Source organism: Aquila chrysaetos, chromosome 3 (assembly GCF_900496995.4).
Source record: "Aquila chrysaetos chrysaetos chromosome 3, bAquChr1.4, whole genome shotgun sequence".
In the NCBI taxonomy this organism is placed as follows: domain Eukaryota; kingdom Metazoa; phylum Chordata; class Aves; order Accipitriformes; family Accipitridae; genus Aquila; species Aquila chrysaetos.
This window is the reverse complement of record NC_044006.1, coordinates 59,940,059-59,955,342: the sequence shown is the minus strand read 5'-3', so window position 1 is coordinate 59,955,342 and position 15,284 is coordinate 59,940,059. Positions and strand designations below refer to the sequence as shown.

At 40.6% G+C, this 15,284-nt stretch overlaps 1 protein-coding gene across 3 annotated transcripts in view; it reads left to right on the top strand.

Moving 5' to 3' along the window:
• The first annotated feature begins 5,183 nt into the window (after window positions 1–5,183).
• PRTFDC1 (phosphoribosyl transferase domain containing 1) overlaps window positions 5,184–15,284 on the top strand; it is a 50,666-nt gene continuing 40,565 nt past the window's right edge. Inside the window, exons 1-3 of one of the 3 annotated variants that reach the window (XM_030008540.1) lie at window positions 5,184–5,491; window positions 9,565–9,671; window positions 13,753–13,936. In XM_030008540.1, coding sequence (XP_029864400.1) covers window positions 5,384–5,491; window positions 9,565–9,671; window positions 13,753–13,936 — 399 coding nt within the window. In that variant the 5' untranslated portion in view covers window positions 5,184–5,383. The remainder of the gene's footprint in view (window positions 5,492–9,564; window positions 9,672–13,752; window positions 13,937–15,284) is intronic. The other 2 variants (XM_030008538.1, XM_030008539.2) reach the window with 2 other exon arrangements.

The following is a 15,284-nucleotide window of genomic DNA, read 5'->3' as shown; positions in this document are numbered from 1 at the left end:
TTACACAAACAATAAAATTAGCAATCGTCTAAATCCAGCATTCCAGCACCCTTAGGGAGTGGGTCATTCTGTGCAGCAACAGAGCTCAGGGGTTGGCTGGCCATGAACATTTAGTGTGCCTACGCTATAGGAGAACTTGCTGGACCAGATTCTGCTTTTCAATACACTTTTGTTACTGCACTGTTTATTCTAGGCAAGCTGTGAAGTATACAAAATTACATCAAAGACAACTGAGCTATTTTGGAGAGAGAAAAAAAACAACCTTAAACTGTTATTCGTTTACTTGTTTAAAACACTTGGAATTCTTTTGTTTTGCAGATTTTCCCAAATTTGCTGTAGTTTATTAAAAAAAAAAAAAAAAAAAAAGAGGGATGAAGCCAACTGAACAACCTCCTTTCAAAAGAAAACAAGCTCTTAACAGTTAAATTCATTATATTGGGTGTGACCCACTATATATTTACAATTCCCTGACTAGTTTTCATGGCTGTGCGTGATGAATTTGTCATAGGATATGATGTAAGCAGCATTTCTTAAAAATAATGCTTTACCATTCCAACATCAATGCTTCTAAATAGCTGGTTAGAGGAAATATTTGCATAGTATTATGAGGGAAATAAAGTTTATTCTAGTATTAAAGGACAAGAGGAAATTTTTGTTTGTATTTTTTTCAGCTATAAAGAACTCTGTATTAGTAACACGAACCTGAAAAGCAGGAAGAGTATCTTCAGGAGCCAGGAAATTGCAAAGTGAAGCCCTCGCTGCTCTAGTCTGGCACAGTGAGATTAATAACAAACAAAATTGTAGTTTTGTATTAAAGATGTTTATCATAGACCAAATAAGTCAAAGCCCAGAATTCTGTCAAGCAGTGCCTAACACTGATTTAAAGGTCATAAAAAATTAAAAAACAGACTAACATCTTGAATGGTAGCTTTTAGCCATTTTCCTGATATTGGTTATTGTAGTTAATTTTCAAAGCCTAAGTCAGTGTCATAGACTCAGTACAGGTTAATTGTGATAGCTAAATGCTCTGAGCTTCCCTTGTGGATCTTAGATGCTGCAATTGCTTTAAAGTTGAACTTTCCAATTCCTCAACGTGCTAATTCTGCTGAAATTGAAGGTGGACAGAAGCTAGATTCCAGCTTGCAGTGCCACCTCATCTCCTACTGTAGTATAGTAGTCACAAAGGGGAAGTATGGCATCTATACTACTGTACATGGTAGGATGCTACCTAGCCCTGCCTAATTGGACAGCTTTTCCTACAGTCTCCCTAGGTTCTTGAATGTAGAGGAACAGTTTGAAATACTGGTTCATGTTCTCCCAGATGTCTGTAACACTGTCTGGCAAATATGTTCTGCTGCACTCAGCATCTTCAGCAGTCACCCTATGGACTGGGTAACTGCCTCAGGTAATGCAAAAGAACTCAAAATTCTGGAATATATTAAAACTGGATATGAAAGCAATTTAGAATTGCTTTCAACATGCCCTGAAGTACTGTATATGCTAGACTTTTGTTTTTTATATTCTCTTCAATGATCATTTTACCCAAAAACGTCTTTCTCTGCAACAACTGGGGGGGGGGTCGCTTACCCTGTAACCACTAAGAAAAGCAGGTTTATGCTTGATAAGATTGTTTACAGTTCTGCTGTTCATATAACAGCTGCAGCAACAGGCAGAACCAGAATAAGAGCTCTTGCCTCATCCCCTAATTGGCAAGCTTCTATCTAGGTAAGCCATACCTCTTGAAATATTCAGGATTTTCATGCTTTTCTTGTCTATTTTTGGTGTTTACATATTAAAGTGAGTTGTCAAATGTTTAACTTCTTGGGAAGAGAATACATAATGGAGTTGCAAAGGCCAATAGGTAACTCCATGATGTTTGTCTTGGACTGCTTTCTTGATATATCCCTGCCCCCAACCTTCTATTTTTAATATTTCTTTACGTTAGGGTTGTGAAAGGGTGGATACTGCATGTCCTGCTTTTATTAGTAACAAGGTAAGAAAGGAAAAGATGTGTAACTGAAATTATAAAGTTTGGTCTATACAGGCCCAAGATATAAATACATTCAAAAGGGATTTGCATATAAGCCTTAACTCTGCTTTGTTTCTCTGTGTGTCACTTCTTCCATCTGCTCCTTTATGTCTTTTGGCTATGTGTTCAGACCTACTTGTTAGTATGATCTACGCTATTTTCTTTTTGTTCTTTCCCCCTTTGATCATTTCCTATGGTTGTATATCTAAAAGTGTTTATTCTTTTCCTCCTATTTTTAGTTTATAAACAAACAGCTAAACAAAGATAATAGAAGCATTCTTCAGAATGCTTACAGTCTTTTTCACAGTTAAGGCCCTAATACCATGTTTTAAATAATCATACTTTGTCCCTAATTAAAAAATGTTTTGAAAATCTACTGTAAATTCATTCATTCTACACCAGTTCATACTGTAAAAAAACAATGTAAACATTCAGTAAGTACTTATACTTCCATAGCAAAATCCTTAGCAGTTTTATTTCCATCATGCACAAAGAACCTCATTAATTCTGGTTTCTCTTAATTCTGTGGGTTTACAGAACCATAAATTTGTCTCATTTGCAACAAAATTTAAAAAATTTATTACATTTTATGCCAATAAAACAATCTGACATGGAGAAGAGCGACTTTGTGGATTGGACCGGTGGCTGCTGATAGCAGCACTACCCTTCAAACTGTACCCCAGCTAAATTTATCTAGTTTTTCATTTCCATATTCTTATTTATTGTTATTAGCAAGACATGACACTTCATTACACTTCTTAAGTGAGCCCTGTAAAATTGTTGGAAGAGAAGAATACCAAAAGGAAGACTTGATAAAATGCAGTCATCCAACCTTGACAGGAAGAACAAACATTTCCTGCTTAAGTTTTTCAGCACAATGCCAGGGGAATTTATTTTTTAGTATCTTGTTCATGTTAATCTTTTTCAAATTGTTAAGCTTCTGTCTGTGGTGTAGTTAGAACAATCTCTTGTATTGCAGTGGTTTGATAAAGAATGTGGTTAAAAAAGACAGAAAACTCTGTAATAGTAACCCAACTAGTCCAAAAGGTAGAAGAAACCAGTACTCATACAGCCGTGGCAAAATTAATTTGAGTTTCTAGCTGTAATCCAAACAGCTTCAGAACTATAGTGGCAAAATTAATTTGAGTTTCTAGCTGTAATCCAAACAGCTTCAGAACTATAGAGCCCAGTTCTGTGATATTTATGCAACAGCAGCTTTATCTGTAACGTGGCAGTAACTGAAGCAGATTGCATTAGCTTTAGGGTGAATGTGGCTTTAGAAGGGGTTCTTGCCCACCTCCAAGCAAGGAGAATCTTCAAATCTTGAAAAGTGATAGTGGATACAAATCAGACGCATTTAATCCTGAAGTTTAGATGAAACATTAGACTATCTTTCTCAATAGTTATATGAAATGTTGACATGCAATTGAAATGCAAAAATATTTAGGGATTTTGCCCATTATGAAAATCTATATATTTTACAAAAATATTTTTATTTACTTTATGTAGGTTTGTACAAGTCTGTATATGCTGTTTATCAAATTCACTACTTTTTATTAAGTTTATTTTAAAGCACTGTGAACAGGAACTATTTTTTCCAGCATACCTCAGTCTTTATATACAGGCATCACTTCCGAGGCAGATATATTCTGGAGTTGGCCTCTGTCATTTTGCGAACCTGGTCTTCTGTTCTTTCAGACATGTTGTCAATTGTGATAGTTCTTCTAAGAGTAGTTCCTTAAGCCACCAAATAGCAAACAAATCTGTCTTCATATAAGAAACAAAGCGTTTATCACAAGATAATTTTCAGTTGCTTTAGTACTTAGCCAGTACTTAGCCAGACTTTAACTGGTGATTCATTTGTAGAAGCCTTCTTAACACCAGAGTCCTAAGCTATTAATTGTCCTATCAGTTCTAATGTAAGTGCACTAACAGGATGCACCTAAAAACCAGCCCACACTGGACACCAAACTCCGAGTGTAGACATACCCATAGTGTTCTCTGGATTCATCTTATGACTTGTGGCCTACAAGTCTCAATGACTACATTCTAGAAAAGTAGTGCACCAAATGGAAGTGTCTTCCTACTGTATCGGTAAGAGCCCCTCAGGTATCACTAAGCATATTTCATTACGCCCGGCAACTTTTTCTTCCTTTAATAATATCTAGTATAAGAAAGGCAGAATTCTATCAGTTGTATATTTAACAGATAAATACCAGAAATCATAACCAACTTTCACTTTTAAGAAAGTGAAAAGCTGCAATTTTACCCGCAGTGGACTGAGAGGCTGTTAGCATTTTTCCCAAAAGATAGGATACAAAAAGAATAGAGCAAGTCCAAATTTGAACTTCTTGTATGGGAATGTAAAGGTAGACAATGGTAAGAGCAACCCAAGAGAAGAAACAAGCTCCTTCTCATCTGTGAGGCTGTGAAAGCAAAATAATAATAATTTTAACAGAAATGGATGGGGGATGGCAGAAGGCTGCACGGTTCCTGATCTGTTTTCCTTCTACTGGCCAAACCGCATGAGCAACATGGCGGCAGGCTGAAGGCATTAGGAAGACATGGCTTGCTCCAGCATGTACACAGTGGTGGGGAAGAAGGAGCACCAGTTCAGAAGTCAGCAAGGATGAAAAGCAAGATTAATGGACTATTACAAGTTTGCTTTCTGGCATCCTTTTTTCTCCCTAGAGTATAAGCAAAAACCTGTTAAAATGTCAGTTTAACCCACAGCCGCTCAATCTTATCCACTCTTTTATTCAGCCCTGGCCTCTTACCTAGCTCTGTCCAAACCTTTCCACCATCCTGCCAGTCTGTCACTAGTGCTGGCTTCTTCAAGCCGTACCTACGCCTGTAGCTGCTTCCACCTCGTATCCCACTTCGTGGGCAAGGCTAACCCGCCGGCAGACACCGCTGTGCCCCGCGCAGTGCTTTCTGAACACCTATCCCACCCGTGCCTCTCCATACAGTTTAGCTTACGCGTTACACTCCGGATTTCCTCTCCTCTTTAGAGACCTTTAGCAACTAAGCCTGTCTTGTCACGGCATAAGAAAAGCTGATGAGTGCCTGTCTGGTGAGCCCCGGGCGCCGGCGGGCACACCGCAGGCTCTGTTCCCCAGGGAGGCGGGGGGACCGGCCCCAAGCAGAGGGGTGCAGCGCCAGGCCCCCGGGCCGGCCCCCTCGGCACCCCACAGCCCGGCGGGCGCCAGGCTCCTCGGCACCTTCCCCCGCCGCCGCCCGCCGGGGAGCAGCTGCGGGCGCAGCCCGGCCCGCGGCACGGCTCCAGCCCCGCTCCCCCGGCCGTCCCCGCCCCGCCGCGCCGCGCCGCAGCCCCTCGGGCGGGCGCGCAGGAAGATGGCCGGGCGAGGCGGGAGCAGCGCGGCGGCGCGGAGCAGTGGAGGCCGCGGCGTTGTGGTAAATGCAAAGCGTCGCCCGGCCCGCCCCGGCCGCTCGCCCCCCGCGGTGCGCGATTCGCCTACCCCCCCCAGCCCCCTTCTCCGCCGTTCCTTCCCGCCCTCCGCCGCCATCGCTGCCGCAGACCCCGCGCCGCCCGCCCTTCAGCGCGGCTCCCCCGGGGCTGTCGCTCCCGCAGCGCTACGTGCTTGACTCCCCGCGCCTGCCCGGCCCTTCCCTGACGGTCCCCGGCACCGCTGCGCTCCCTGCCTTGCCCCTCTGCCCGCCCCCCCCCGTCCCCCGCCTCGAGGCCGCCGCCAGCCCCCGCCTGACTCCTCACGTCCTTCCCGCCCGCGGAGCCACCCTGCGAGGGTCCCCGCTCGCTCCGGGCTCGCCCGGCCGGCCCTTGGGCCGCGTCCCCTCACCCTGCTCCCGTCCCCGCGCTTGCGTCCCCTCACGCCTCAGCCCGCCGTCCCCAGCCCTGCTGGGGCTGCCGGAGGGGGACGGTGCCTGGCCCTGCCCGCGGGCTGCGGCGGGAAGGTGCGTGTTGAGCTCCCCGGGCTAGAGGCAGGCAGGGCCGGCCGGCTCCCCAGGCTTCACCGGGCTGTTGGCTCCCACCGTGAAAATACGGTCCTGAATTACCCGGAGCGGCGGCTGCGGCTGTGCGTTGAGATCAGGATCCCCAGGGATCCCGGCGTGTCTGGCTCTCACCGAAACGCTTAGAGGCCTTTGAGGATCTGAGAGGGCCGTAAAAGCACGCTGTTAGACAGCCCTTTAGTCTTCCGCGGTGGGAAAAAGCCCGAACTTTGGCAGTGCGTTTTGAGTACCTGTGGGGCTGAATAAATTATGCAAAAATGAACAAATATGCTCCTTATTCTGAGGGACAAACCAGATTTTCCTGTGAAGCAAATACCATCACTGCCACCACGTTAGGTACGCTCTTATTTCATTGTAGCACTGGGATTTTAACCGAGTTGCAGAACAGCCACCCAGACTGTGGCCCAGAGCTGAGCGCTCCGTGTAGGCAGCGGTTACACCCTATCCACGCCAGCGTTCCCTCCATCCCCCTTGCAAAGAAACCCGTCGCTGTGTGTTCGAGCTCTGTCTGAAACCGCCGCGCATCAACAACCTCTCCTGACACCTGTGTCATAAATGACATTTTTAAAGTGGGTGACTATGTTTAGCACCAAAGCGAAGATATTGCAAAGGAGGAAATGAATGCTCATAACCATGTTCTGCTTGATTTAATTTCTTCTGCTTGCTACACACATGCGCTCCCTAACGCCCCCCAAAACCAACCAAAAGTAAGGCCAGTGCAGTTTGATTTAAGTTTACAAAAGCTGGATTTTGCTTGGTGCTTGCTCCCTTATTTTATACCAAAGCAGAATCCAGGTCATTGTTGCTTTGAAGCAAGTACTGTGCTCAAACCTCACATGGACCCACTTTGCCAGACAACAAAACTAGCAATGTTCTTCCAAAGGCGTTGCAATTGAATGTCTCCAGCTTCTCTTACGCCTCAAGGGAATGCTTTCCAGTATTGCCATGTATTTGTACTCCTTTTTGTATATATTCACATCTACTTTTTAAAGACCTACTGAAGAATTTCTGCTGGGCTGCTTGAACATGGCAAGCCTGAACTTTAAAAATAGCTCTTTCTTTCACTGTAGGACTTTTTTTACACACTTGTGTACCAATATATTTAGTATATATATTTATTTATCCAGTTGAATACTCTCTTTTTATTAAACAATCACAAATGTTTCCTTCATATTTTCAAGGGCTACAGCCAGAAGTAAATAGAAGTTGAGTTTAATTTGGGGCAGATATTTTTTGATTCTTAGCTGTGAAACTGAGGATAATTGCACTTTTTCTTTATTTCTTTATTTTTTTTTTTTTTTTTTTTTTTTAAATCAACAGGCTGAATGCTCATAAAAATTAATGGTTACTTGAAAATGTCCATAGCATAATGCTGTGAATAACTTCAGGGTAAATGAGAATTTCTAAGCCTTATTGTTGGGAAGTGCCTGTTTAAAAGAAAGAAGAATATGGAATAGGCTTATTATATTAGAAAAATAATTAATTAGAAAGTACATGTGAATTTAATCTTACTTGTCAAATGCCAGTGAGCACTTATAAATGAGAACGTCTATATTATTGCAAAGTGATGCAGTTTATGTTCTAATCAAGAGAACCAGAAGCATAGATAGGAGAATCAAAATTCCATCCTGATCCTGTTTCATAAAGGACTTATTGTAACCTGAGTAAAAGCTATTGGTTTGTATGAATTCTGAAGCAGTTTCCATCCATTTAGTGTGATCTTCTGCATCACACTAAAAAACATGCAATTTGATGAGAATGCATAAGTAAGCAATACTGACAAGGGTTCTTAGTGGGTGTTTATAGTACTTACGCAATTTAAAGCACTATCTGAAATGGTTTCATTTTATGTTAAAACGCTTTTGAACAAAACCATTCCAGACAGTTCATTGCTACAAAATGTTTAAAAAGTGTCAGCTACCCTTATGTACTGAAAATGAAGATTGCAAAATAGGCTTCCCAGGCCTTCTGCATCAGTGTTTCTGGAGCAAGATTTGCCTCTAATTAAAAACTTTGCCAAGCAAGATATTTATAATCTCCTGTTTCTATAGAAATGAGAAACATAACTAAGTAACTTTTTTCTTATGTAGTTTCAAGGCTTGTGTAAGTCAGGGGAAAAGCTTTCATTGATTCCAGTGATCTCCGAGTCATGCTCTTTATGGGCAAATGTTTGGTAGTAGTTACCAACAAAAAACTTTTTTTGATACAGAAACTGTTGGGCAGAGTTAAAAAAACATGACAGTCGAGGTGTATGTAGCTGTCAATGAATATGCAAAAAAACCCCAACCAAACAAAAATCCATGAGGCAGAACATTGTTTCAGTACAGCATGAGGCAGGGCTACACCTAAGTTCAAGAAGACTAGATGAGGAGGAGCAGCTCAACAACAAATATGTTGTGTTAGCCTAGATATTTTTAAGACATGGTTTATTGCTCTACTACATGAAATCAGAAGCAGAGGTTAGTTTCAGTGACAGTCCTTTAACAGCTAGATTTAGCAGAAATGCCGTTAAGACGTGCACTTGACAAAGGCGGGTTTCTCACCATTTATCCTTCTACTCAAGGTTCATGTGGCCAAGCTGTAGAAAGAAGACAGACAGTATGTGACTTGAGGAACATGGTTCTAAAGCAAACCTGTTAGGTTTCACTTTTTGTCCTGAACCAGTACTGAAGCAAATCTTCGTAATGATTCCAAGATACCTTGTGAACCTGTGGGTCTTGTCTTTCGTAAGGAATTGTGAAAATTGTTGGCTTGGAGTTTCTTTAGTTCTTACGCTGATGACTTTGCATCTTCATAGCTTTCTGAAGGCTTTGCCTGTTGGCTGATTTTTGCCCTACTTAATCTCTACTGCCATAGTATGCTGTGGGATCTCCTAATTGTTGTATCCTGATACTTATGAAACTAACATATATTAAATCTGTAAAATATTTTTTCTGTAAATGTCTGAATTTACAGACTAGCTGATAGTGAGGTGAGATGCAAACATTTTGTAATCACTTATCTTTGATGACTTATCGAAATTAAGAACCTCACCTTTGGCAAGAAGTACAGTCTTCCACTGATTTGTACAGATACCATCCATGAACCACATAATTTATTCTCCCTATGTGCTGTTTCATCTGTAGAATATTTATTTACTTATGTGTGACTTTAAAATACCTTAAGACTTTTAATCCCACTGTCTGAATCTCCCATTGGAGAAGCCCTTCTTACTAGTAATCTTACATTTGCATTCCGAGTTTGAAAGTAGTAAGAAACTTACACTTGCTACTAATTTACTATTAAATATCCTCTTTCTATCTAGTTGTTTGTAATTTCAGGTGAAATTTCCCAGTTCTCTGGGGAAAAAACTGTAGCATTTGATTTCTGAAATATACCGAGAAGCAAAATAATTAATAGGAAAAGTGAAATAGTGAATTATAACTGGAACAGGGTATGTCATATGATTAATTCAGCCAATAGAGTGTACTAGAACACTGATTTTATATCAGTTACATATTGTCAAACACCATGAAGTATTCTTAACAGTACTATTTGATATGCAGATTTCAGACAATTGGCCCGGATACAGTCTGGATTTGTTCACTTATCCTCAGCACTACTACGGAGATCTGGAATATGTGCTCATACCTCACGGCATTATTGTTGACAGGTATGTGTAGTTTGAATGTTACTAAATAAATTCTTTGGTCAGTAGTATTATTCTTTTTTATAAAGCCTGTCATTCACAGGCAGTGTGTATAACATTTGTCCTAAAATATTATATTAGCAGTTATAAAAATACTTTTATTTATTTAATTTGGAAAGTAAATAAATGCTTGAAGGTTAGGAAATGCTAGACTTGTAGTTGCCTTTGCAACTCACTGTCTAATTTCTTTCACGTAATTTCTGATTTGGGCGTTGAATTAAACAGAGGTCCCACAAAAAGGAGAGTGTGATCACATAGTGAAATTGGCATTGGAATGTAAATTACAAGAGAGCTGAACCGCAGGTCAAAGGGCAAGTACAAAACTTTGTATATAGTTATACTTGAATGTCCCACTTGCACTCTAACCATCCTGTCTTTTTAATATAAAAAGGATGTGGTGGGTTGACCCTGGCTGGGTGCCAGGTGCCCACCAAAGCTGCTCTATGACTCCCTCTCCTCAAATGGACAGGGGAGAGAAAATATAATGAAAGGCTTATGAGTCGAGATAAGGACAGGGAGAGATCATTCACCAATTACCGTCACTGGCAAAACAGACCTGACTTGGGCAAAATTAATTTAATTTATTATCAATCAAATCAGAGTAGGGTAATGAGAAATAAAACCAAATCTTAAAACACCTGCCCCCTACACCTCCCTTCTTCACAGGCACAGCTTCACTCCCGAATTCTCTACCTACTGCCTCCCAGCAGCGCAGGAATGGGGGTTACGGTCAGTTCATCACACGTTGTCTCTGCTGCTCCTTCCTCCTCAGGACAAGGACTCCTCACACTCTTCCCCTGCTCCAGCATGGGGTCCCTCCCATGGGAGACAGTCTTCCACGAACTTTTCCAACATGGGTCCTTCCCATGGGCTCCAGTTCTTCATGAACTGGGTCCCTTCCACGGGATGCAGTCCCTCAGGCACAGACTGCTCCAGCGTGGGTCCCCCGTGGGGTCACAAGTCCTGCCAGCAAATCTGCTCCAGCAGGGACTCCTCTCTCCACGGGTCCGCAGGTCTTGCCTGGAGCCTGCTCCAGCGTGGGCTTCCCACGGGGTCACAGCCTCCTTCGGGCATCCACCTGCTCCGGCATGGGGTCCTCCCCAGGTTGCAGGTGGATATCTGCTCCACCATGGACCTCCACGGGCTGCAGGGGGACAGCCTGCCTCACCGTGGTCTTCCCCACCACGGGCTGCAGGGGAATCTCTGCTCTGGTGCCTGGAGCACCTTCTCCCCCTCCTTCTTCACTGACCTTGGGGTCTGCAGGGTTGGTTCTCACACATGTTCTCATTCCTTCCTCCTAGCTGCAGTTTCTATTGTGCAGGGAATTTTTCCCTTCTTAAATGTGTTACCCTAGGGGTGCTACCACCATTGCTGATGGGCTCAGCTTTGGCCAGCGGCAGGTCCGTGTTGGAGCCAGCTGGCATTGGCTCTGTTGGACGTAGAGAAAGCTCCTCACAGCCTCTCACAGAAGCCACCCCTGTAGCACCCCCCACTACCAAAACCTTGCCGCACAAACCCGATACAAAGAAGAAAAAACTACATTCAATTATGTACAACTTTGGCAACTCCCCAGTACAAATGCCGATTAACCTAATGGTTCCTGACTGCACCATTGACTTCTGCCATTCAGCACAACCAAAAAGTGTGTCATGGGCTGTTTGGGTCCAGATGCTAGGTTTGGAGGGTGGCAGTGGTAAAACTTGATCATCACTCATTCCTTACCTTGTAGTAGTTCCTGTGTGCTCTCAGTGTAGGCATTTGATGGTGCTTTGGTATTTGTGGTAGTCCAGCTCAGTGTTCATGGTCAGTTATTGTTTTGACATGCTGTTAAAAATCTTATGAAAAAGTTACAAAATGGTAATTTTCAACAGTGTATTTATTGGGAATTTCATGGGACATTTTCAGCCTGCAGCTCTCTACCTACCACATTTAAACAGCCAGTTGCAAGTACTGAAATTGTTGGAACTCCTTGAAAGAAGATTGTAAACAGCCATCATAAGGAAGAGTTATGACTCTTGTATTTGTTTTTAAATACAAGCTTTCTTTCCTTGCCTTTTCAGTTACCATTGTGTTTAATTTTTCATCTCTTTTGGTTAGAGTCGACTGACACTTAATTCCTCTTTTTTAAATAAATATGTTAGAACTTCAGTTCTCATAGAATTCAATATAAATTTGTTTGAAGTAAGCATTGAACTACAGTTTTGGTTTTATACTCCAGCAGAATGAACTCCACTGTTTTTTCTTACTCCAGCAGAAAAGACTGATTCTGTTCTAATGGAAAAGGACACAGAACTGAATATATTGTGATCATGCAAAATTTTCATGTAGGAAGAAGGCTCAGCACTTAAAAAAATTATCTTGTCAGTTGGTAGCAATTAAATATAGGTTAAAAAACTGGTATGTTTTTATTTAGAAATTGAAATGAGTACATTTTTGTCTATGCTGGAGTTCATGCTCTTCTAAAATACAAAGTGGTCTTTGGAATTTTTGGAAATTTCAGCTCCTCAAACAATCTGAGGAAGAATATAAGAAAAATGAAAATCACCAGAGAAATGTTTCCTCTTAATGAGAGGCTTTCACCATTATGCTCAGACTTGATAAAAGATGATAAAGACTGTTTTACTAATCTGCAGTGAAATAATTGAAAGTCTTTTACTAATCTTCATTCTTATATCAGGAAAAGGATTTCTGTATTTGAGGTCAAACAAGATGATCTAATGATATCTTCTATTTTTTCAAATCTAAAAAATACTGATTTTTGCTATATGAAATTTACTTGAGCATTGCAAATACAAAGATGCAAAAATGAAGTGACAGCTTTTGCTCATAACTAGTATATTATCTTCAGTTTAGAGCTTATTCTTTAGTACATGCGCATACGTAGATTTCACTAAAGTTCAATGTATTTATTTAGTGGCAAATGCATTCCCATTCCTCCCACAGTGGGTAGAGAAAAAAAAACACAAAAAATGTAATCATGAAAGACATGGGATAAATTATAGGATCCTGTCAAGAAGTCCACTCTCATTGAAACTACTGATATAATTCAGAGAGCTATCAAAGAACTTGCCTGTGAAAGCATTTACAGAAAATAATGCACTGAGCTGTTTTTCCTCAAAACATCAAAAGATATTGTTCAGTTTTCTGTTGATACCTACTTTACATCTAGAAATGACCTGGTACCCTGTTTTAGGTCTAGAAATGCCATCTACCTTGTTCTTTAGAAAGCAAAGCTACTGAAGAAAAGCATTCATGTTTATTATTTTTATCTTGAAAATTTGTGTACTATCGTATGGCAGAAATGTGTATCTTTTGGTTTCAGTCATCTGCCATGTTGTGTTTGCAATGCAGAATTGTCAGAGAGAAGAGAAAACAAGCCCTGCAATTCCAGGTTAACTACAGCATAACCTTGATTATTCTCATGGTGTGATCTTGAACAAGTCACTTCAGCTCTTTGCACTCTTCTTTTTTTGCTGTATTAAATAGTGCTAATGTACACTGTTTATAAAATTTTGATTAATGCTATATTTCTTTATAGTATTTGTGTATATTTTTATTAAAATTGTAGGGGTAGCATCTTCCAAAGCCTATCAGTGTGAAATATTTCTAATAATTGTCTTCCCTATATTTCACTTAATTTATTGTTCTTGTGTAGTACTAACATAACAAGTTAGGGGATTTTACAGGAATATTTTATATTGATGTTTCCTGTGAGGTAAAACTGAAGGCTAAGTTGCATTCTTTACTCCAAAGTCTCTGAAATGCTTATAAATTCAACATATGCTGAATATGCATAACTGGGGAATTTATGCATTTAAGGTTAACAAGTTTGATTCACGTGCTTTGCATCTTGTATCCATCACTCTATATTGGCCTACTGTGAACTTGATCCAAACCCAGTCAAATCAAGTCAAGACACGTAAACAGACTGTCAGTCAAGCTATATACTCACCATAGTGTTTCTTTGTAACCCCATGGAAAGCATACCATGAACTTAGAGAATCTGCATCTAATGTTATTTTATCCTTAATTTTTTTTGCCCCAGGACAGAACGATTGGCCAAAGATATTATGCAAGACATTGGAGACAATGATATTGTGGTTCTCTGTGTCCTCAAAGGTGGCTACAAGTTCTGTGCTGACCTTGTGGAGCACATCAAAAATCTCAGCAGAAATTCAGAAAGGTTCATCTCCATGAAAGTCGATTTTGTTAGACTGAAAAGTTACCACGTAAGTCAACAACTTATTTATGTAGATTCTGGTTGTATGTTCATAACAAATAGTGGAGTTTTGTAAATGGGAAATTTATTTTTTTTCCTCCAAATTATAAGAAACAGTGTGAAAAATATTTTTATTTGAAAAACCTGTGAGGTTTTCTTTCAAAATATTTGCTCATGTCCCTTCATACTTCATGGAAAGTATGAATGAGGATATGAAGCATCCTCAAGCTGTAGTTTTTTATTTAGTCTGTCTTCACTTTTGGACGGAAAATTATTCAAGTTTCCATCATGTAAAATGTCGGCGTGTTGTTTGTTCTCAAAATCCTCAACAGTTCTGTCAAGTTTATTCCATGTTACTTCATTTTCCACCCCCACCTCCACATAGTCTGGCATAACTGCAACATGATAAATCTATGTCTTATTCTAAATGTTTAATGCTAAGTAAATAAAATGCTTTCATCTTCATAACACACAGTTTACATAGTAGCTAAATACACCACTAGATGTTGATAGTGTTTTATAAGAAAATGAAACAAGCCATTGAACCAAATCCAGTGTTGAATTAAGGATCAAGACTTCCTGTTATCTTCAGAGGAAATTATGCAATAATGATTCATTTGTTTCAGTGAGGCAATGATAGTGAGATGACCGGCCTTTTTTTAGAATGTGTAATTACAGTTTCTATTTACATAAGCTATGCATTTATATTCCATCTTGTAGTGCACACTCCATAGTGAGGGAGCATTTCTAGAAGTAAGTTGTCCTAGAAATGTCTGAGGAAGTACACTAAATAAATGGAGTGATAATACAGTTTCTCTCTGAGCACAAATGCAACTAGCTGAGTCCAATAGTTCCCACAATAACTAGATCCTTTCCACAGACAGAGGTTGGTTGGTTGGCATTTTGCTCTGACCCCAGTGACCATAAACTTTTCCTAACTTTTACAAATCCAGTCTGAATTTTTTCCATCATGGAAGAGAAGTGGATGAGAGCCTTTTGTAGCCATTTGGTTAGGATTTGGTCCTGGGACTTGTCTTTCAAGGATTCGTCAGACCTATGAAGGACATGTGCAATACTAATATTACACAATTTCTAGGTATTTAGCAGTATTACAGAACTAATTAATAGAGTAAAATACAATGTTTGTCTCACATAAAGGCACATGGAAATGATACTCAGATTTTTTTGATGTAGTAATGATAGCCCTTCAATAATACTTCTTGGCGAATAGTGGAGTTACTTAAACTGTTTTTTATTTTGCACTTGGCATATAGGTAATGCTCATGCTTTTCCTATTGGGTTATCTCTTACCCAGTATGAAGATACCCTGGTTCTTTCCTTGGTGACAAGTCAACTCT